This window comes from Tupaia chinensis, unplaced genomic scaffold (assembly GCF_000334495.1).
Source record: "Tupaia chinensis unplaced genomic scaffold, TupChi_1.0 Scaffold144982_1, whole genome shotgun sequence".
NCBI lineage: Eukaryota > Metazoa > Chordata > Mammalia > Scandentia > Tupaiidae > Tupaia > Tupaia belangeri.
In genome coordinates, this window is record NW_006204841.1 from 509,154 (window position 1) to 533,004 (window position 23,851).

At 39.9% G+C, this 23,851-nt stretch overlaps 1 protein-coding gene across 1 annotated transcript in view; it reads left to right on the top strand.

Annotated features, from left to right (window-relative positions):
• The window catches only part of EXOC1 (exocyst complex component 1), a 58,930-nt gene that overhangs the window by 23,236 nt on the left and 11,843 nt on the right, over positions 1-23,851 (top strand). The window contains 8 exon segments of the mRNA XM_014583894.2: positions 3,582-3,731; positions 10,572-10,677; positions 16,161-16,205; positions 17,412-17,575; positions 18,718-18,825; positions 19,949-20,025; positions 20,498-20,726; positions 23,721-23,851. The exon segment at positions 23,721-23,851 is cut by the window's right edge and continues 1 nt beyond it. Coding sequence (XP_014439380.1) covers positions 3,582-3,731; positions 10,572-10,677; positions 16,161-16,205; positions 17,412-17,575; positions 18,718-18,825; positions 19,949-20,025; positions 20,498-20,726; positions 23,721-23,851 — 1,010 coding nt within the window.

A 23,851-nucleotide genomic window follows, 5' to 3' on the forward strand; every position in this document is an offset into this window, starting at 1 on the left:
GTCCTGGACCTAGTGGCTTGCTTTCTCACTTTCTCACTTGCTCACTCTGTCCCTCTCTGTTCAAAATTGAAAAATAAAGTTAAATAATTTTTTTTTGAAGCAATGTAAATGTGTAATTTTCCTATCTGACTTATTTTGGAAATTTTTCTCTAAAAATTAAATCCTCTTTGTTATTAGTGTTAATAACAAATCTATCTGTTGACGAGGATGGGTATAATAGTCTCAACTGGGCTGGACTGAGGGGTATATCATGCTGGGTAAGGTCTCTTCACAATCTAAATGATGTATAGAGATTTAATGTATGAATAATAATTTTAAAAATTAATAAAAGAAGAAATGGTTTGAAGGTAATGATGGTCTTTCTATCAGAGATGAGTTTTCCAATGATGGTGATGTTTAGAAGCTATTTTCAAAAGAAAGCTTTGAATAGTAATATATATTAAAGAGCTTTGTAAACTGTAAAACCCTCTACAAATGTTAATCCTTTTTTCATTTTTCAAGAGAGGAGGTTTTTAAAGATTAAAGAGCTTTTCCGACACTTAAGTAAATAATGTAACTTAACGTGTAATAGCTTGAGTAAACAGTTGTAGGAAAACGTAAACAATAATTTTGAGTCTTGAATCATTAAGAAAAATTAATGAGGAAGATGATTTGGGATAATGAGAAGATATTTAACATTGTTATTAATTAAAACCATTTTAGGAAAGCTTTTATAAAAGAAGTCTGTCAAGTATTCTTCCCCTTTAATCACTGTAACTAACTAAGACACGCAATTTGGAGATGTTGTAGACCTAAAATTTTGTCTGTAAATGCCTGATACCTAATACATTGAATTCTGTAGGATCCCGATCACCGGTCCAAGCCAATTAGAAGACATTCCTGTATTACAGTGTTAATATTGACCTGTAGCAGCGATAAAGAATAGTTCCATGATAATACCTGTGTGTTTTATTTTGTATTATTAACTTTATTCATGTTTATCACTAGCCTTTATCTCATAGAAAAGGTGTGGATGCCCAGGCATTCCAAGTGTGCAGCCTGGTTCCCGTTTTCAGCACTGCAGCTCGGTCCTCGATTCTGTTGGTAGTGCGATAGCTTTGTAAGTTAGCCATCCAGAAAGGAACATCCACGCAGCTCTGCTTTCCCTCATCCAAAACTCTTCTAGTCAGTTGTACTTTTAGAATTGTTTAGATTTTAAAAAGATAATGCAGTTTATATATGTCTCTTACATAACCACTCCACTCGGGCACATAATGTTCTCTGAGCAAAAGACAGCGAGAGTCACTCTAAACACCAGAAATAGCCCCGTGTCAGTTCAGGTCAAGTTTTACCACCAGACTAGTTTGGGCACCAAGCCTAAACTGTGTTTCAAGAGCTTTTTAATGTCAGGATTGTAGGAAGGGATTATGGACCAGCGTACATAACACCCTTTGCCTGTGACATTTGTGATAGCTGTGAACGTCTCTCGTCTTTGTATTCTGGTTCTTGCTCATTTAACCGATCGGCCCAGTTTTGTGATACTTTTCTGCCATCTCCAGTCTGGTTCCCCAAACTAACCTAAGTAACAAGCAGTGAAATTTATCTTAGGAGTACAGTATATTGCTCTTTATACACAGTTTAGTATGTAATTTCTGAGTAAGGAATCCTTCCTGTTTTTCTTTTTATTTCTATTTGAAATTGAGCATATAGTCTCACATGAAGGAAATTTTTGATTTGAGAACTGAGGAAGAAGCGACTCAGCTCATGAAGGAGGCTGTGGAACTTGGCATGCCCCCTTCCTTCTTGCTCTCAGTGCACGTCTCAGTTACTACGGACTCTGCTTCTCCAGGCAGGGATTTTCCTTCCTGGATACTCCGTATTCAAAAGAAATTTTAAAAACGTTGATTACCACTTTAAGTTCAGGGAGCTTATTAAGCTATTTTATACACACACACACACACACACACACACACATATATATATCAACTAGTATAATATACATTTGTAATTAGCATCATATAACTTTACCAGGAAATAAGTTAATTAACTCCAAACCTCCAGCATCATTTTAATTGCATTTTTACAAAATGCTAACAAACAACTTCTGACTATTAAGGAAGTAAGGTCAAGTGAGAATGGCTTGAAATGAGTCTATCTTGTTTTGTTCTGTGCTTGTTGTTGGGAAATCATATTCTCAGAGGGAATCTACTCCCCATCTTGGACACTGGCATTGAGTTCTCTTCCAATAGCTGAGTAAGGAGGAAAGAACGAGGACTAGATTGCTTCAGAAGAGAGTTGGGAAGATTTGTATTTGATTTTTGAACAACATTAACTAGTAGTCAATTGCAGTCTTTGAGTATGACCTGTTTTTAAAAGAAGACGGTGGGGCAAGGGAACAGGGAAAAAGAATATGTTTAATTGACGTGAAAATTAAAAGTTATTTGCTGATGATAGTGTATAGAATAGTGTTTTTGTCTTGGCTGATATGCATTGTGTTAGTGCTGGGGGAAAAACATATTTTGTACAATGTGAAGATGTATGGTGATTAAATGTAAATAAATATTTAAAAAAAATTTTTTTAAGCTAGCAATGCTCTTGGGGCCAGCAGGTAGCAAGGTTGTTAAAGGCGTTGGACTCCCACATGGCTGACCACAGTTCTAGCACTGGATCTGGCAGCTTGCTCTCTCACTTTCTCTCTCTCTCTCTCATCAAATTAAAAAATAATAACAAATAGAATTAAATAAATAATTCTTAAAAATAAAAAAGGTAACAATTCTCTTAAGAATGGAGTAGTTGTCAGATGTTAAGCAAATAAAAGACTTCATTGTTTCTTAAAAAAAAAAAAAAGGATTGAAACACACATGACCAGGGTTCTAATTTTAACTTCCTTCCTACCTGAGCAAATTACTTAACTCTTTAAGCCTCAGTTTCTCCTTCTAAAAAAAAAAAACAAAACAAAACAGGCTGATGGGTTCAGAATATCAACCAAGTGTATACTTAAAAATGGAGATACATTGTATAAGACTGTTTGTTACTTATTAATTTGCTTATATAAAAGCCTTCTTCAGGATTAAAAAGAAACTCACATGTAATTATTTATTTAATGAACTAATGGAAAATAGTCATCTATCATCCCTCCTAGTTCTAAATCCTATCTCCTACATATTCACATTTTCATCTGCTGTTTTTATATGTTATAGACGCTAATGGGAATACCATAAATGTAGACAGTTTGTTTTTAATTATTTCACTGTTTAGTGTGTTTCTTAAAGCAGCCTGTATCTAGAAGTTTATTTGCTCAATAAACTGTAAAATGATATGGTATAGGAGAGACACGCTTGATTAAATTCTTCTCGGCTTCTTTAGCGTGCGTGAGTACTTGCTTTTTCAGAGAGCTGTTCTTGTGTGTTTATGCTGATTTTATGGTGGGGTTCAGTGGATATATACAAGATGATAAAAGCAAGCAAGGAAGTACCTGCCTTTTATTTTTCTGTGTTCTGTTGGTTTTGCTGGGCTACTTTTGGTCATGGTATATGATAGAATTTCCTATCCTAACAATGTCTTTGTACTGTCAATAATATTTATTCATTCATTCATTCTAGGGTCATGATCAGAGTTCAACTCTTGCTCAACACTCTATTGAACTGACTTTACCCAATCATCATCCATTTCATAGAGATTTACTCCGATATGCCAAGCTGATGGAGTGGCTGAAGAGTACAGATTATGGAAAATACGAGGGACTGACAAAGGTATGGATTTGAAGTCAGTTACTCTCTGAGTGCAGTGTCGTCTTTCAGAATCAAGAGGTCGAATGTTCAGTTCTCCAAGTTTGAAATACTGCAGTAAATTCATGGCAGCACAGAAAATAACTGAATTTCTGAATGTTCATTAACCAGGATAACACTTATTCTGTTTACTTAGATAAAGAGGAGCTAAGTTTTGAATTTCCATATGAAATGGCATTAAGCTATACTACAGCCTAAATGACATTTACTTTAGTTAAATGCTGTAATTATTTCCTGAGTTTCTCTATGTGTCGCATAAAAACTAGAGAGTATGAAGATGGATGTGTGAGTGAGCTGATTTTCCTCCAAGAATTTATAATCTGTTAAGAAAGGACAGAGAAACTCTTTGTTAGGCAAGCATTCCTCCAGTGCAGGCACCTAGGCCTGATAAACCCCCTATCTCTTTAGAGCCTTAAATCTGGGGAGAATCATTCATTCACTACTCAGTCAAAAAAATTAAATGTTGCCCTGGAAATGAGTTTGAATACACAGCAGTTTAGAGAAGGGGAATCATGCCCTAAAACCACGGGAACACCTCATAGGAGATACTGGACTCCAGTTGAATTTTAAGTAATGAGTGGGATTAGGTGCATGAAAAATAGGAGGAAGGAATTCCAGAAGGAAGCAAGATATGCAAGAGAGGTGGGAAAGTATATCTATTCTAGGACAAGGAAGAAGCTAAGCGTCACCGAAGCAGCAGCTCATATCCTGGAGTAGCGAGAAATGATGTTTAAAAAGATCCGCAGGGGCTGGCCCATGGCCTGGCGATGAAGGGAGTCAGATCCCACGTGGCCAACTGTGTAGTTTAAGTGTCAGAATAAGGTGGCTTGAAAAACACACTGAGCGTGTGTGTGCGTGCCCCAGATCCTGACAGGATGCAGAAATGGAGACAAGATTGCAGCATGACTGCATTTCGCTGTAGACACGTTCTCTGTCTCCCCCCTCTCTATCTCTCTGAGCTCATGTACCCTCTGCCCCCCCAAAAAGAAAAAAAGATGAGCTGTGGGATCTAACTGTATTCCTCAAGCACGGGAGGAGTAAATAGGGAAAGTTAAGACTGTAATGTAATGGCCATCACATGGGGCCAGCAGGCAGCATGGCAGCTCAGGGGCTGGAGTCCCATGTGGCCAACTGCGGTTTGAGTTCTGGACCCTACAGCTTGAAAATCACGTGAGGCTCATGTGCATGCATGCCCAAAATCCCAAGAGGAGGGTGGAGGAGACGGGACTGTCTTGGCCATCCCCCCTCGGGGATAATTTCTCACTTTGTCTCTCTTTCTCTTTCTCACTCTCTGGCACACGCAACCTATGACAAAAATCTGAAAAGAAAAAGAAAAGAATATAATGTAGTAATTTAGATGAAATTAAATTTTGATCCAGGATGGTGGTAGATAGAGAATATAAACCCAGAGGCCCCAAAGGTAGAAGGAACATGATGGTGTGGAACTTGCTAAGCTCGGAGTGTCCGGGTGGTATACATTCCACATGCTAAAATTCAGCTATTTTTCGGGAAAGGTTGGGGTCATTCATGTACATATCCCTAACGTAACTGAATTGAGCAGCTATTATACACTGGCACGATTATAAGTGCTAGACAAGCAGCATCGAAGGAAACAGTTCGTATTTTAGGAGAGAAGGGCAGACAAAAAAGAAAAGGAATCAGGGAATGCTGGAACTGGGGGAAAGGTAGGATTTTAGTAGGGCAGAGTCGGAGAAGGAGCTGTGAGACAGTGGCATTTGAACACGGAGATGGAGGAGGAGGGTGAGCTGTGGGTATCTGGAGGAAGCTCTCCTGGCACAGTTCAAGTGCCCTAAGGCAGATGCGCCGGTGTGCTTGAGGGGCAGGGAGGAGGCCAGTGTGCAAGGGGCACAGCGAGCCGCAGCCGAGCCTGGCTGGGGGACAGGCAGATCTGGATGGGTCTGTGGACCGCTGCGAAGATTTTGCTTCACTGTGCAGATGTTGAGGGCCGAGGAGGACGGAGGTGTTGGTAAGCTTGAGCAGTGAGATGACATGATTTGGCTTTGATGTAGTGAATGGCTGTTTCAGCAGGAGCTGGAGGGCCAGTGCTTTTCTGGTATTTATTCTGTTACCTTTAGTTTAGGAATTTTATACTATAGCCTTTTTTTAAAAATAGAGTTAAGGAACTGTCACCTATCTAACTCAAGTGTATAAGTAGCTTATAGTATTCAGCTAGTCCTGACCAAAAAAGCAGTTTAATTAAAATTCTGAAATACCTTAAGAAACATTTTAAATTTTTTATTTGGAAGTTTTTATGAATTTGGAGTTTAAAATTTTTTTAAAAGCCAAGTAATATATAATTTATGTTACTAATTAATAATAATCATGTCAACAGTATGGCCCCAAAAGATGTTCTGGAATTGAAAAGAGTGATATATTTTGTCTCTGTGGAATGAGAACATTGGAATCATTAATATAAAAAGCAGATCCTACTCAACAGCTTGGATTCAGACTTTAGCAGAAGGCAGAGGGTTAGGTAGACACTGATGAGTAGTGTGATAGTTAGAAAGAGGCAGATTATATTTTCCCATCACTGTATCGATGGCGACATATTTGGCGGAAGGACAGTCTTATAGACTTTCTCTTGAAAGTGTTTTTGCTAATTTTAAATAAAATCTGGTTTCCTCTACATCTAAACTGAAATGATAAGAAAGGGGACATCCCAGGCCAGCAGGTGACATGGAAGTTAAAGCACTGAGTCCTACATGGTTGGCCGCAAGGTTTGATTGCCAGACCCAGTGGCTTGAAAATCGTGGCTGGTGCATGTACGCCAAAATCCTGAGAGGAGAATGGAGAAGAGGAGATTGTAGGGTGGCCATCCCCCAGTGGTGGTTTCTCACATTCCCTTGCACTAGCTGGCTCGCACGCTCTCCCTCCCTCTCCCCCCTTCTCCCCCTCCCTTTCTCCCTCCCTCCCTCTCTCTCTTTCTCTCTCTCTCTCTCGTGACCACACATGCTCTATAGCCAGAAAAAGAAAAAAAAAAAAAAAGGAAGGAAAGAAAGAAGGAAGAAAGGGGACATCCCATAAGCCCTGTAAATAATATTTACACATTTTAATTAAAAATGCTTTTCCAGGGCACCAGCAGTTAGCATAATGGCTATGTTGCTGGACTCCCATGTTGTTGACTGCAGTTCGAGTCCCGGACCCACTGACTTAAACTCACGCCAGGCACGTGTACATGCGTGCCCAAGATCCCAAAAGAATGAAAGAGAAGGGATTGCGGTGTAGCCATCCCCCTTGGGGGGTGATTTCTCACTTTCTGTCTCTCTGTCTGTCTCTGTCTTTCTGGCAAGTGCATGCGCCCTATAGCAAAAATCTTTCAAAAAAATATATATATATGCTTTTCCAAAAGAATGTTCCTCTCCCAAGGTGTTCATATACATCTTAACTGGCAAGCTATTTTAGGTAAAAATATTTTTGTTCCTCAGAATTAGTGCATTAAGTTTTATGCAGCTCAAATGTTATATTATATTATATTTTGTTTTGTTTTGTTTTCATTCAACAGAATTCTGATTTGGAGATATCTTAAGGAAAAATATTTACGTTACTGGAATTTTTGCCCTTTGAAGTATTAGGAGGATTAATATTTTGAATAATTAAACATAAATTATGTCTCCTTAAGAGTTTTGTGCCAACAAGTGCTTTGTCCCCTAGTGAATATTCAAATAAGTAATCGATAAGCTTTTTGGCTAATTGTGTTCTCAGTGAGTATTATTGCCCTACCTTTATATATAATTCAGTATTCATGAATGTAATTTAAAGTGAAGAAACAAGCCAATAGCCAACTTGGTCATGATTTATAGACTCATTCTCTGCTCTTAGTATATTTTTGATTGACAAAATTAATGAGTTTTTTTTAATAAGATTCACTTACTTCCCAGGAATGTTACTTGATCCTGTGGTTTGAGCTTTTGACAGAGGATATTGTCAGTAACAGAATTTTGTAAGGAAAAAAAAAGGAAGAATGAAGAAAGTAATAAAAGAAGAAAAAGAAACCGGTGGTTCTTTAGTAAGAAATAACACCTAACTAAATCCAGATGGCTGTTTGCACGTGGTTGGGTGTACGGCTCACACAGGAAAAGCACATCTTCAGGGATAAGAGTCACCGTCCCCCAGTCGTTCTCACGCTGAATCTAAGCAAGGCCTTGACTTGGGCGGCTGCATCATTTGAGCCTATGAGAAATAGAGGCGTTTCCAGGTCTCACAGCCCACCTGCCCAGGTTGCCTCCTCCCTAGGCCTGCACCCTGTCTGTGGCTCGGCTCTGGTTACACCCGCTCCGCTCTGTAGGGCAGTTAATAGAGATGGTTCATCGTTCATCCACGCTTGCACAGGAAATGAGCTTGCCTGCCCTCGGCTCCCGAGATTGGCTGTCAGTCTTGAAGATTCCTCAGCCATCTTCACTCAGCCCCCATTGTAGAGTTTGCCTTTTGTGTAAAGTAAAAATGGAACACTAGTTAGGACAAAATAAAATTGATAAGACTGCCTCACGTAACAATATGTAAACTCAGGGTAGTTAAATTTTAAGTTACATGCTAAGGAGAACACCTATTTAAAGTGACAAGATCTGTCAGTGTTCAGGAAATGAAGGAACTACTATAGTAATGCCTATCTATGGCCTTTCCCATCAGCGTTGTTTGAATACCAGGATAAAATATATCCAGTCATTTGAGTTCCTGAGACCCCGGGGGGTGGGGGGGGGACCAGCAGATGGCATAATGGTTATATCTAGCTAGACCCCCATGTAGTTGACCATGGTTCAAGTCCCAGAGCCAGTGGCTTAAAACTTACTCCAGGCATGTGTGTGCGTGTGCCCAAAATCCCGAGAGAATGGAGGAGAAGGGATTGTGGTGTGGCCATCCCGCCAGGGGATGATTTCTCACTTTTTGCCTCTCCAGCAAGTACACATGCCCTACAGAAAAGTCTCTTAAAAAATAAAATAAAACAAAAACTGAGATAATCAGTGAATTAGGAATTAAACTATATTTTAAATTTTATTTGCTTTTAAAGTTATATGAAGATCATGAGAAAGAATTGCCCATTTAACTAGGTTTTCTTCCAGACAGAAATGTATATGACCTGAAAGTTGAAAAAGGGCAAAATCTGTATTATATTAGAAGGATATATTAATAAGATAGGAAAATCAGTGGTAAAAGTATTTACATAATATGCACCTTTTGACAGGTCCATGTGATCTTTAAAGTAAGGGAAACCTATTTCTTAAATGCCCAAATTGCATCCAGCTGGGGAAGCAGTGGTTAAGGCACTGGACTCCCACATGGCCACCCATGGTTCAGATCCCAGACCAGTGACTTGCTTTCTCACTTTCCCTTTCTATCTCTCTGGTCAAATTTCAAAAACAAATAATAATAACAAATAAAATAAATAAATATATATTTTTTATTTTAAAGAATTATTTAATTTTATTTATTTATAAGTTGACCAGAGAGAGAGAAGGGAAAAGTAAGAAAGTATGGTGCCAGGTCCCGGTCTCAAACCACGGTTGGCCACACGGGAGTCTAGCACCTTAACCACCACACTGCCTGCCGGCCCCCAATTTTTAAAAAAATGGCTAAATTGGGGCCAGCAGGTGACGTGGTCATTAAGGCACTGGATTTCCACATGACCACCCTTGGTTCGAGTCCTGAACATGGCCTTGAAAATCACACTAGTGCATGTACACGTGTGCCCCAACTCCTGAGAGGAGAATGGAGGAGGAAGGATTGTGGTGTGGCCACCACCCCCCGCCCCTGGGAGCAATGTCTCTGCCTCTCTCCAGTGAGCTTATGTGCCGTATGGTATAAACCTTAAAAGAAAAAAATACTTTATTAATTAAAGTAATAAAAACCTCAGAGGAAGGAGAAATGGGGGAGGAGGGATTGTGGCATAACCATTCCCCCGGTGGTGGTGGGGTGCTTTCTTGTCCCCCCCCTTGTCTTTCTATATCTTTCTGGCCAGTGGACATGCCCTCTGGCAAATTAAACACACACACACACTCTCTCTCTCTCTCTCTCTTTCTCTCTCTCTCTTAACTCTTAGGCTGGCCCTTAATCCTAAATGGCAATGTGGAATAGTCATAAAGTGTTCCCGACTCTTTGAACCTTTAATTCCACCCTTAGGAAATATTACAAGGAAACAGTTCATTAGCAGTGAAAAGCTTGTTGTAACATCGTGTATCATAGCAAACACTGAAACCACTTCCAGGTCCTGGGTCAGGGATTGCTTTCCTATGGATAATTGTGATGCACTAACAGAGTGGAGTGTCATGCTATCATTACAGCATGAGAAATGTGACCACTCTGGTTCAGATACACAGTGTGATGGTAACAACGTGAAGCATTGGAACGGTCACGTATAAAAGTGAAGATGCGATTGTGTTTGACTTAATATTTTTATGAATTATTAACGTTCTGATGCCTCTTCAGTTTTTTTTAAAAGATAGAAAATAGCCCACTTTTTATATCCTACAAAATGCATCAAAGTTTTGGACCACAACATTTAAGACAAGCACGAAGGATTTGTCGGGATTGAATATGGAAAATGCAGATTGGCAGGTGGCATGGTGGTTAAGGGTACTGGATTCCCACATGGCTGACCGTGGTTCAAGTCCTGGACCTGGCAGCTTGCTTTCTCCCTTTCCCTTTCTCTCTCTCTCTCTGTCTCTTTCTCTGGTCAAATTTAAAATAATAATAAATGGAATTAAATAAATAAATAATTCTTTTTAAAAAAAGAAAATGGAAAGTGCTTATATGTGTTTTATAATAAGTGCATATCGCTTTTATTTTAAGAATTACATGGATTATTTATCTCGACTGTATGAAAGAGAAATCAAAGATTTCTTTGAAGTTGCAAAGATCAAAATGACGGGCACAACTAAAGAGAGCAAGAAGTTTGGTAAGCTCAGCGCGTCAGTGTTCTTTGTCTTTCTACTGAACTTGGCTTTGTTTATGACAAATAATGCTAGGACCGTTTAAGCAAGGTGGAAAAGCAGTAGAATTCATGAAAGAGGTTCGATCCATTGGTTTGGTTTATGAGTATGTCATAGAACAAAGCTGTAAACTATGTTTTCTCCTAATTAAAGTTTTGCGGTATGTGACTCTAACAGCAATTATATATCCATGCAATCATGAAAACTATGTATTCAGGGGAAAAGCAGTTGGCAAGGAAACGAAGCACAGTCTGTTAGTGAAGGTATTAGTCAAAGAGACAGAGGTCGAGTTCAGTTCCTGATTCCCAAAAGACCTTTCTGACATGGGGGCAGGTCACTGATCTCGTAAGTCCTGGCCCTCCACAGAGGAATGGACGTGATCCCTGGCTTCTTACTTCTCATTGGCTATTGCGAATCAAAGAGAACCAAAGTAATTTTCCCCCTGCCAAGGAGCTTAAAAATAAGTCGCCAAAATTTCTCCTGTGATTGTACCTTATTCTAAAAAGTATTTTCAGAGCACTTTTTTCTTCCTTCTAAATATTTAAAATGGACAAAAACACCCTTTGGGAGAGTAGCCAGTGAAAGTACCAAGTTATAAGGAAGGTGGTCTGCCGAGGCCGCATTCCGCTCCTGCATGTGCCCATCTCCAGAGTTCCTTTTGGATGGCGTTCTGTGCCTAGTCACGCCAGCACCTGGCCTTAAATGGCTACTCGTGTCCTCGGTGTGTCTGCCAGCGCCCCTTTAGAATAATGAGTTTAGCATTTGCTTGTTGAAAGGAGCCTATGCCCTGAGCAACCTCGGTAGGCAATCAGGAAGCAGGACTATAATTGATGGTGCATATATCCATTCTTTTCTTTAGGACAGAGAAGACTGTCTTTAATGGGTAATTAATCCTTTTGCAATTCACTGTTTTTAAAAAATGCATCACTAATATATTGATTATACTAGTCCAGACGTTTGCAATGGCTTGAATTTGTGTGTAAATATGCTAGAATTTAGTAAAGACACCGACAAGAATCTTGGGACAATAGGCTTTTGGAAACAGAAATGCTAACTCATCCTAAAGGTTAATTGTTCTTGAACAGTGGTGTGTTTATACCCTTGTTAATGTTTCACTGTGGGTTTGTTATGCTTTTTGAGGAAGCAGCGTATTATTAATGCGATTACGTGTTTACTGTTTTCATTCAGTACATTCGTCACTTTGTTAGTGAGCCATTCTACTTTGAGAGAACTCTCTTTCACTATATGAAATGTAAGGATGCTCTTTTAAAATAACTTCCCGAGTAGGTCATTAATCCCTGTAGTATAATAGTTTATGAAGTCTTAGAGTCCCATTAAAATAAATATAATAATAAACGTATAACATAAATCAAGTACGATAGTATCATAATGTTATCACTGCATTAGCCAGAAGCCTAAACTTTTCTTATGCCTTGAAAAGTCCTTAAATTATCTTGTTAAAAGTATTTTTAACTCACATAATCCAGGGTTAGAAAACACTTTCATAGTTTTAAAAAACTGTTAAAATTGCATCTCTTCTGTATATCTATTAAATAGTAAGATGTAAAAGAGTGATTTCCGACATAACTGATGTCATGAAAGATTACAGCATCAGTTATGTTAGAATCATCTATAAGAAGAAAAACTAAATAAATCAGATGATTAAAAACAGTTTAGTTCATCTTTCAAGGTCTAACTTGTTAGTCAGCACTTTAAAAATAAATATCAAGTTAAATACAGATAAGTTTGGAATAAGGGAGAATGTAAATTTTTTTTTTTTGAGAGGTTTTTGCTACAGGGCACGTGCGCTCGCCAGACAGACAGAGAGAGACATAGACAGAAAGCGAGAAATCACCCCCCAGGGGGGATGGTCACGCCGCAATCCCTTCTCCTCCATTCTTCTCTCGGGATCTTGGGCACGCACACACACGCGCCCAGTGTGTTTTAAGCCACCGGGTCCGGGACGCGAACCGCGGTCGACTACGTGAGAGTCCAGCGACATAACCATTACGCTAACTGCTGGTTCCCAATTTTTCAAGTATACCTTTTCAGTGATTCAAATCATGTTTAAGTGAATTTTTATTAAAATTATTAACATAGAAACCTGAAGTTTTGGGAAGGTAACTTTCCCATGCATGAAATTAATTTAATTATTAATGCATTTTAAATTTCCTTTTTTTTTTTTTTGCTTGTTTTGAAAATTCTTGGTCACAGGTGTTCATAAGAGTTGGATGTTGAGGTACAGTGTGGTTGCCAGTGCTAAGACCGGTGCTTCACAGCCTGGGACCACATGGGAAGCCGACATTCAGTTCCTGGTCCAAACTAAAGGCCGGCCGGTGCTGGGCTCCCGTAGTCCCAGCAGCTCTAGAAGCTGAGGCAGGCGGATCACAAGCTCATGCTTGGGCTGGTCAACATAGCAAGACTCTATCTAGAAAGAGCAGGGCATGGCGGTCCATCCGTGATCCTAGCTACTCAGAAGGCTGAGGCAGAAGGATTATAGCACGGAGAGAGCCTCTCTTACGAAAAAAAAGGAAAATTATTGATTATAACAATCAGACTGAGGGGCCAGCAAGTGGCATAGTACTTAAGGCGCTGAACTCCCACGTGGCCAGTTGCAGTTCAGGTCCCAGACCTGGTGGCTTGCTTCCTCACTTTCCCTTTCTTTCCTTCTGTCCCTGTCCGGTGAGCATACTTGCCCTATAGCAAATTAAAAAATAATAAAATTAAATAAATCTTAAAAGAATAATCAGACTGAATGTATATTACAAAAGAAAACTATATATACAGTCATGGAGAATCAAACTGTACTCTTCTATCTTTAGCATCTCCTTAGTTCAAACAATTAAAAATCTGTTAAAGATGCCAGGAAAGTATATTTTCTTTGTGATAAGGTTTTCATATAAATCATTACCCTTTTTTGTTGTTTAAGGGGTTTTTTTGTTTGTTTTTGTTTTTTTTTTGGTGTTTTGGTATTTTGTGTTTTTTGTGGGTTTTTTTTTTTTTTTTTTTTTTGCCATAGGGTATGTGTGCTCACTGGAGAGAGACAGACAGAGACAGAAAAAGTAAGAAATCACTCCCCAATCACTGTGGCATGGCCACGGCCCCTTCTCCTCCTTTCTCCTCTTGGGATTTTGGCCAGGCACATGCATGTGCCCGGCATGATTTTCAAGCCACTGGGACTCGAACTGCAGTCAGCCACCTGGGAGTCCAGCACCTTAACTACCACACCACCTGCTGGCCCTGGCCATTGTCATTTTTTATTAATAGGTTTACTTTGATATCCTCAAAGATGTGGAATTCTCTCCCAACCAGGATTGAAATTTTGGTTTGTTTTTCTGTATATTCTACAAATATACTTTATAAAGTATCAGGCAAGGGAAATTTATTAATTACTTTTAAAATCGCTGTGTTTTTTCTTATGGTTAAGGTATGTGTGTGTGTATATATATATATATCATATATATGTTAGTCCCTTAATATGTATATTTGCATAATTATCATTCTCCCTTCTATTTAATATTCCAAAATCTTAAAAATGGTGGACAAATTAATGTCATCATTGTTTCTCCACTGAAATCAAGAGATCTTGTTGATTGTAAAGGGAATCTTGAATACAAGGTTGAATTTCAGGCTGGTTGGAAGATGAAGTCAGTACCTAGTCATTACTTACCTGTTATACAGTAAGCACCATTGCAGGTACTGGTGACTCAGAAGGGAACAAGGAAAGACTATCCTTATAAAGCTTAAATTCTAGAGGGATTTATTTAAAGATGTTTAAAATTTTACCAGAGTATTGTTGCTTATTGGTAACATGTGACATTTACTGTTTTTATGAGCCCCGAATTATAGCTAATGTGCACTACTAGTAACGCTGTATTCTTTATTAAAAAATAAATCTAGGGGTCAGCAGGTGTCCTAGTGGCTAAGGTGCTAGGACATCCGCATGGCTAATCATGATTCGAGTCCTAGATGTGGTAGCTTGAAAATCATGCGTGTATGTATGCCCAAAATCCCAAGAGGAGAATGGAGAACAGTGAGGATTGTGGTGTGACCATCCGCCCCCCCCCCCGCCCCCGGGGAAGGATTTCTCACTTTCCCCTCTCACTGTCTGCTCTGTCTTCTCTCCAGCAAGGGCCTGTACCCTATGACAAAAACCTTTAAAAACAAAAGAAAGAGTGCTGTTGGTTGTCGGAAAAGTCATGACACATTTTTTAATAGAAAAAAAAAAAAAATGTCATGACTTTTCTGACAGCCCAATATATGAAATACTAGGCTTTGCCCCAGAACTGACATCCATAGCATAGGGACCTCCTCAGCCCATCAGAAAGGCAAGCTAGTGTGTGACGTCAGTAGCTTACACTTGGGCTTTTGCCCTGAAGTTGGCAGGATAGTGTCAGGTGAAACACTGATCTCCATTTTTAAGAATCAGCCAGGCGTGGTGGCGTACACCTATAATCCCAGCTACTCAGGAGGCTGAGGCAGGAGGAGGATCATGAGTTCAAGGCAGGCCTGGGCAACATAGCAAGACCCTGTCTCCCCCCCCCCCCCCCCCCCCCCCCCAAAAAAAAAAAAAAGATTTTTAGGCTATTTTTGTACTCATAATCTTGGTTCATTCCGTGATTTCCTTCTTTGCTTTTTACATTAATTTCCAATTTGAGTTTAGAATGTTTCACAAGATCAGCTCTAAAATTGATCTAATAAATATTATAGGAGAAAAGCTTTAGAATAAAGGAAATATCAAATGACCCTAAGAGATTCCATATCCTGTATTAAACCTGTTCGCTCTGTTTTACCCTTTCATCCACACATCTCTTGATAATATTGTGATACATGCCTTGTGCCTTTCATTTCAAGTGTTCACAAAGCCAGTTACTAGGGAACTCAACTTGATACTTAGTTTTAATCCTAAATAGTTTTAAATAGTATACTCATTTAATACTTTATCATATAAAATTTTATTAGCTGTAGTATAAAGTTATTTAGTACAGTGGAGATTCAGAGAATGAAAGATTGTTGTGGCTTCTCCTATCTAAATCTTTCTCTTCGTTCTAATAAATTTCCACTGTATTAAATTATTTACTTGAACCACCTTTTCTCAAGAAGCCAAAACTTTCAAATTCAGTGTTTTAACTTTAAGTGTTCCAGCTTCATAAACTTAAAAAACCTTTTAAAAAGTAAGGGGGGGTTAGAAATACTAGTAATTCTACCTGACTACTTGAGTAAAAAAATCATACATGAAAAGACTAGTAACATTTCTTCTCTCATGTAATTTCTCAAACCGTAGCTGGCCAACTAAATATGTGTTTGCACCTCTCGTTACTCGATGCCCATGGTTCTCTGCATGTGTCTTTTAAACTAGAGCTTTAACTTCCTCTTGTGCATGGTTCGTGCCAATCGCAGTTTATTAACTTGTCTTTGTCTTTGATGCTTGCAACCTAATCCATCACAGCTACACTGCCTCGAAAAGAAAGTGCTGTCAAACAGGAGACGGAGAGTGAGTATGCGCAGCGTGTGGGCAGGTCTTCTCGGTGCATGTTTGTTTCATGTCTAGGAATTAGCCCTGTGTCTTGGAGACAGTTAACACCGAGAGTACTGGTTGCTCTGAACTGCCCATATTTGTGAACGAAGACCAACATGGTGGTCACGGTATGGCTACATCCAGGGAAAACATCCAGATAGTTACAATGATATGGGAAGGGTTAGAGCTCTGTGTCAGAAATTTATGAGGGGTTTAACCACTATACTTTTGCTTTTAGGCTGTGTTTGTAAACTCCTTAGACATGGTCAGATTTTACATGATAAAGCCAAAGTTTATCTTTAGTTGTCCTTATTTTCACTTGTCCCTTCTGACCACTAGCGAGTTGTACAGATTAACCAAGAAATAGTCAAGAAGAATGTTTAATTTATGTTTTATTTATTGTTTATATTTAATTCTAAATAAAAACATGTTTTCTTCTTAACATTGAATCCTGTAATTCCATGGTATATGTGGGCTATTGTCCTGCCACATGTTAATTATTAGCCTTCATGTCTATGACGGGTTCCTAAATTAAGCCTAACATATATGTTGTATATACATTACATTCCACTTCAGTTGTGTTTTAAGTAAAACAAATTTTCAGGGAGCTTTTTACTCTTCATTTTGCTTAATTTTGAAATAAGTGTAATCAATCAGTTCATATTAAGAGACATATTAAGTTGAATCATATATGATTGACCTTTTTCATAGGACAAAATGTTCAAATATTGGCAATGCCATCTGGTTTAACATAGTATATTGAGTCAGTGTGGAGGTGGGTAACATTGGGCTATGCCAGTCTTCTGAAATATAGCACACGTGCTAATATGATACTTAGTGACCTTCATCTGTATTCCTCTTTTTTGATTGTGAACGAACCTCTCATGACTTCTATCTAGAGATAGTACCCAGGCATTGCTATCTTTGTGATGGACTGAACAGGGCATATTTAAGGTCCATTTCAGTCCAGTTCTGTGGGTCTGTGTAGTTATTCCTTCTCTTTGTAATAGTGTGTCAGGAATGGGACACAGATATTAAAGAAAAATATGCTCACTGTATAGCCTGTCCCAGGTTTACTAAGATGGGCCCTGGAATATGAACCCAGTAGAACATAGCCTTGAATTGTACTCTGGATCTTTTATTCATGAAGACCACAACTTTCAAAGTGTTATTATTTCTTAGGTCTTCATGGAAGTTCTGGGAAATTAACTGGATCTACTTCCAGTCTAAATAAGCTCAGTGTTCAGAGTTCAGGGAATCGCAGATCTCAGTCCTCCTCCCTGTTGGATATGGGAAACATGTCTGCCTCTGATCTCGATGTCGCTGACAGGACCAAATTTGATAAGGTAAAACAACAAGGGCTTATTAAACATAAACATCAGTTTTCTTTTCTATTACCAGTTTGTGTTTGTTTTAAGTGTGTTCAAAGATTTGGGCTCTTGGGAACCAGTAGTTAGTGTAATGGCTATGTCACTGGACTCCCACGTAGTCGCCCGCGGTTCAGGGCCCCGACTCGGTGGCTTAAAAAACTCACGCCAGGCGCGTGTGCGTGCATGCCCAAGATCCCGAGAGGAGAATGGAGGAGAGGGGATTGTGGCGTGACCATCCCCCCTGGGGGGTGATTTCTCGCTTTCTGTCTCTATGTCTCTCTCTGTCTGTCTGGCGAGCGCACGCGCCCTACAGTGAAAATCTCTCAAAAAAAAAAAAAAAAAAGATTTGGACTCTTTTGGCTCTTGTAAACATTAACCAACTGTGTCTTATGTTCTAAAACCTGAAATGAATGAAAGAAAAAAATACACACACACACACACACACACATATCAAATAGCAATTAGAATGTGAATTACCAATTAAATAACAAAAAGGCCTTATTAAAATGTACCTGTGAGCCAGCTTGGTGGCACATCAGCAACAAAATGCTCCATGAGGCAGGACCCACATGAGGAGGTCCCAGGTCTGTGTCCTGAGGGCCCCTGTACATGCCAGGGCTAGCTGGAGGCAGATTGCAGTGTGGAGACCCTTTGGGGTATCTGCCCCTCTCTGTCTTTGTCTCTCTCTCTCTCTCTCATGAAAGAAAGAAGCAAACATCTTTTATAAATGTCAGCTATAAATCAGAAAGTGCTTTCATCTTAGATCTAAATTGTTGGAGCAACAACAGCTTTCGTGGCTGTTCTAACTATTCTTTCTGCTACATTACGTAAATTAAGTTTAAAAAAATGTAACTTTGCATTTTTCTTTCCAGATGGGAAAATAACTGTGTTTTATTTTAGGTATGTTTTTTGACCATTATACCTTGGTAATACTGTACTGCACTGTCCTGACTTTCTGGAAGAGTTTCTGGTTGGAATCCTATTGAAATGATTGACCCGTAGAAGGAGTTTGTCAAGATCATAGATCCGTGGTCCCTGCACAAAGTGAACTGAATGTGGAATTTGCTTTAAGTATTTGGTGCCATTCTTTCATCATAGGATCATTTGGTTTTCTTCAGATCTTTGAACAGGTTCTGAGTGAACTGGAGCCCCTGTGTCTGGCAGAACAGGACTTCATCAGTAAATTTTTCAAACTTCAGCAACATCAGAGTGTGCCCGGAACTACGGTATGGCTCACGTTATTCTGGCTAGTATTTTCAGTCTGCGACATACTTAACCTAAATAACAGGGGACACAGTTTCAATATCAGAACAGAAGAAGAAAAAATTACAATGCAAGGATTTTTAAGACTTTTTTTTTTAATTGTACCATAGGAAATAAAAACCATGGTAGTTGGATTTGGGGGGCATCTAATTTAGTATTCTAGAATTCCTTAAGCCTAAAATGTCTAAGCTTTCTTTGCTAGGAACATTATTTAGCAATTTTAACATTTTAGTAGTCATCAAGAAAAAGATGTGGGACCAGCAGTTAGTGTAATGGCTATGTCACTGGACTCCCATGTAGTCTACCATGGTTCGAGTCGCGGACCCGGTCGCTTAAACTCACGCCGGGCGCGTGTGCGTGTATGCCCAAGATCCCGAGAGGAGAATGGAGGAGAAGGGATTGTGGCATGGCCATCCCCCCTGGGGGGTGATTTCTCGCTTTCTGTGTCTCTCTCTCTCTGTCTGTCTTTCTGGCGAGTGCACGTGCCCTATAACAAAAACCTCTCCAAAAAAAAGAAAAAGAGAGAGAGAAGACTTGTAAAATAAGTGAAAAATTTGTTACTACAAGGGGTTGAGCGTTGTTGTCAGTGGTGTCAGCAGTGGTAAATCTCCTTCCAGGTAGGCCTCTTAAGAATTTTGATAGCATTGTTTAAATCCAAAGTCTTATTCAGATGTTCAGATTGTCTTCATTTTTTTGAACTTGCCACTGCAATCAAACATACTCCATTTTTTCCTTGAGTTGCCCTCCCCTTCCCACACTTCCTCTGCCCCTGCCCGGTGTCCTGGTTCCTTCCTCCCACCCCCCACCTCCTCTCCTGCGAACATACAGATGAGCCACACACACACAAACACACACAAACACACACACAGATAATTCCTGGATAAAATCTGAGAACAAGGCATTTCATGAACATTCTTTTACAGCATACCGAATTAATTACCTTTAACGATAATAATGCCTTCGAAAATCATTATTTTTCATAATGTATTCTCTCCTAGGAATTTTAAGACTGAGCAGACTTTTGCTATATAAACTAGTCAAATTGTTGGTTCTTTATTATGTAAAGTGCCTGAATAATTTTTGCAGACTGAAACCGAGGACTTGGACGGAGGAGTATTTACACGGCAGCAACATAACTCGGGTGCCCCGCCCGTTTCCTCTGAGTACGTGCCCCTTACTCTCTCGGGTTTGTCTTGGAAACAGTCAAGTAAGTGGAAGCACGGGAGAGCGCTGCTCAGTGAGGGGCTTTATTCCCAGCGCAGCGACACACGTGTCCTCGCCTGCTCACACGTTCCACACTGTCACAGTCTGTCCCGTGGCAGGGCCCTCCTGCTCTTGCTCAGAAATCACAGAGAACTCAGTCCCCACCGAGGCCTGCTGGGAGGGGCAGCCTTTCAGTTGCGGTGTCTTTCTAAGAAGTCACAAAACACACTTCAGGACCCAGCTTGACACATGACATAAAGCTAATTGGATAGAACTTGACTCATATCAAAACTCTGTAGAATAATTTGTCCATCATATTTGGACATTTTTCATTGAAATATAAAATTTTAGCCATATATGTGCCCAGTGGATTAAAGTTAAAAGTGAATTCACCTGAAGCTTGTAATAATTTTTTATACTTTGTATAAACAGGAAGGATATGATCCGCCAAATGATGATTAAAATATTCCGCTGCATCGAGCCAGAACTAAACAACCTCATTGCGTTAGGAGACAAAATCGACAGCTTCAACTCTCTCTACATGCTCGTCAAGATGAGCCACCACGTGTGGACTGCCCAGAACGTGGACCCTGCCTCTTTTCTAAGCACCACCTTAGGAAATGTGTTGGTGACTGTCAAAAGGAACTTCGACAAGTGCATTGTAAGCTTTTGAAAAAAATAACTTAGAAATCTAATCATTGTGAAAAAAATAAAGGGAAATGTATTTTAATTAAGAGATCTCCAGCCTCCTGTTGGGGGTGGGGGGTGGTATATTCTTGTCGGCCAAAGCCTGGAAGCAGGGTGTTAGCCTCGATCCTTGTGTCCAGTTAGTGGGATGGCTCTATGCCAGCTAGCTGCCTGACCACACCCTGCCGTGGCTTGTTCTAGAGTAGGTGATGTAGGAAGCGACAGCAGCTGCCTAGGAGCCACCTAGTAACCCACATCTCTGACCATCGAGCTAGGGAAAAAAAAACTGAGTTTGCCTTACTGTTCTTTTAAAATAGGCTAAAAAAAGAAAAATAATTTGATTATTTAAATTAGTAAATTATTTGTTTTCAGTAATAGTTTACAAGCTCTAATAATCCTATTGCTTTATTTTAAAAATAAATCATCATTTGGGGCATGCATGCCCATGTGCCCAGAAAGAGTTTTGAGCAGCTGGGTTTGGGACTCAGTCTACAGTTGCCACGTGGGAGTCCAGCACCTTAATCACTATGCCACCTGTTGGCCCCTGTCTCTTGTTTTAACTCAGGTCTTCCCACAGTACCTGGTAGAGTGTATGTGCTCAGAAAGGGTTGTGTATTTTGATATTTGGAACAAGAGCAGGACTTAGGGTAGAAAGAAGTGAAGAAGATAATGGATGCAGTTCATGTGTATTGGTCAAAAAGCATGAGTGTCAGATGGCTGTAGCATATGGAACAGATAGCACCTGAGATTGGCTATTTTTTGTCTGGTGCCCAAGCCCGAAGTAAGCAGGGCCAAGAAGGCTAGTCTGACCTGAACTGATGCTAAAAACCAGAAAGTAACTAACATACCTCTTACTGCCAAGCTGGACTCTGCAGTTCAGTACGTCTCTTAACCACATTGAATTTGCTTTTCCAAATTCACATTATAGTGACATATATTGATGTTTGCATTCTTTTTTGTTTGTTTTTTGTTTTTGCTTTTTTAGGTTTTTGCCATAGGGTGTTTGTGCTTGGCAGAGGGAGGCAAGAGAGGGAAAGTGAGAAATCATCCCCCCCAAGAGGGATAGCCATGCCTCAGTCCCTTCTCCATTCTCCACCTGGGATTTTGGGCTTGTACACATACACACTCCTCGTGTGATTTTCAAGCCGCCAGGTCTGGGACTTAAGCCAGTGAGTTCTGTGGAGTCCAGCACCTCAACCACCACACCACTTGCTGGCCATGTGTCCTTAAAGCTCTGAGAGTGCGATGATTTGGTCAGATTGCCGTGGGCAAGGGGTAGACAAGTAGCGTAGTGACGTATGAGACCATCGTTGGTGTTGTACTCTTCACCACCAAGTAACCGCTGTGTTCTGCTGGTGATGGCGTTTGCTCAGGCAACAAACTGGAAGTAACATGTACCTGCTGCGTGAAAGAAATTGGATATTATTTGTCAGAATTTGTTACTGGTGGCTTTCTAAATGTGGACACTATTTCTACCCTGCTGGTTACAAACCAAAGAGGACAGCTGTCACTTAGAACATCTTCTAATGACATGACACTCAAGCATATTCAAGCTATAATCTGTATCCTGTACATTTAAATGCCACACAGATTAAAAATATGCATGTGGCTTAATGACAGCAGGTGAGCCTTCGTGAGTGAGTGCTTGCTGTGCACCAGACCTGGGTCTAAGCACTTTGCACGCACTGCTGCATCTAATCCATGCGCACACCACGTAATGTAGGTTCTTAGAGTGCTGAAGTTCCTTTTCCCAGGTCGACAGTTAAAAAGTGATGGCACTCAGGGCCAGCAGGTGGCAGGGTGGTTAAGGATGCTGGACTCCCACATGGCAGACCACGGTTCAAGTCCCAAACCTGGTGACTTGCTTTCTCTCTCTCTCTCTCTGTCACACTCTAGTCAAATTTAAATAAATAAAAGGATTGATAAGTAGATAAATGGATAAATAAAGTTAGATAAAATAATTCTTTAAGAAGATAAGTGATGGCACTGGTGGTGAAACCCAGGTAGTCTGGGTGCAGCACCTTCTCTGTTGCGTCATTTTTGTACCTTGCAGTTACCGATAGTGATGATGTTGTACGTTGATAAAGGTAATGTGAAACAGCTACGATGTTTATTAGCTTTTTCATGCTAACACCCGTAGCCTAGAAAGAATTATTCTTCTAATTCACATGGCACATGGTTTTCAAGTTCTAGCCCCCAAATCTCAACGCAGTGACACTTTAGATAGAAGTTGAAAGGACTCAACAGTACGGGCAGTGCATTTCTTACTAGGAGTAGGTCTAGGCCCTCTGAGAAGTACATAGAGCCATCCACGGGTCTTTCTGAACCCAGGTGACTGGATCCCACCTTCATGGAGCACCTCGTTTGTACCTCGTTACCATCATGCATCAGTGCTTCGCTAAGTTAACGTATAGAGTAATAAATAACGAATAAATGTGTGGCAAATGATGTCTTACAAATGTATGATAGAAATGCCTTTTTACCTTATTTGTTCCTGTACTCCCAAAATAGCTTCTCTTATCCAAACAGATGTGGATAAGAATGAGAATTGGAAATGGCTATGGTTCTCAAACCAGGTCGTGTGGCCACCAGCCAGAGGTAATCTGGGAAGATCCTGTGTGTGCACTGGCCCAAGATCACTTTCTACTTGCCTTTTATGAATGACAGAAATGTGTGTAATTTTTCTTTGAATATTGAGGTTCACAAGCCTTGGTTATATTTTGTTTTGAAAAATTTAGATTTTTTTCTTTCTTTTTTTTTAATTTTAAATGAAACATTAGAAAAGTGTTTTGTAACCTGTAGGCCTAGTTTTTCTTAGTTATCCTGTCATCCTCCGTCTGCAGTTAGGCGGCATCCAGCACGCCGTAGGTACTAGGTGGTGTTCTATCTGAGGAAGACGTTGGACTGTACGTGTGTGTGGTTTCTAAGTTGCTTAATGTTTCTCCCCCTTTGCTCTGCTTAACTTTAGAGTAACCAGATAAGGCAAATGGAAGAGGTAAAGATCTCGAAGAAGAGTAAAGTAGGAATTCTTCCATTTGTTGCTGAATTCGAAGAATTTGCTGGACTGGCAGAATCAATCTTTAAAAATGCCGAGCGTCG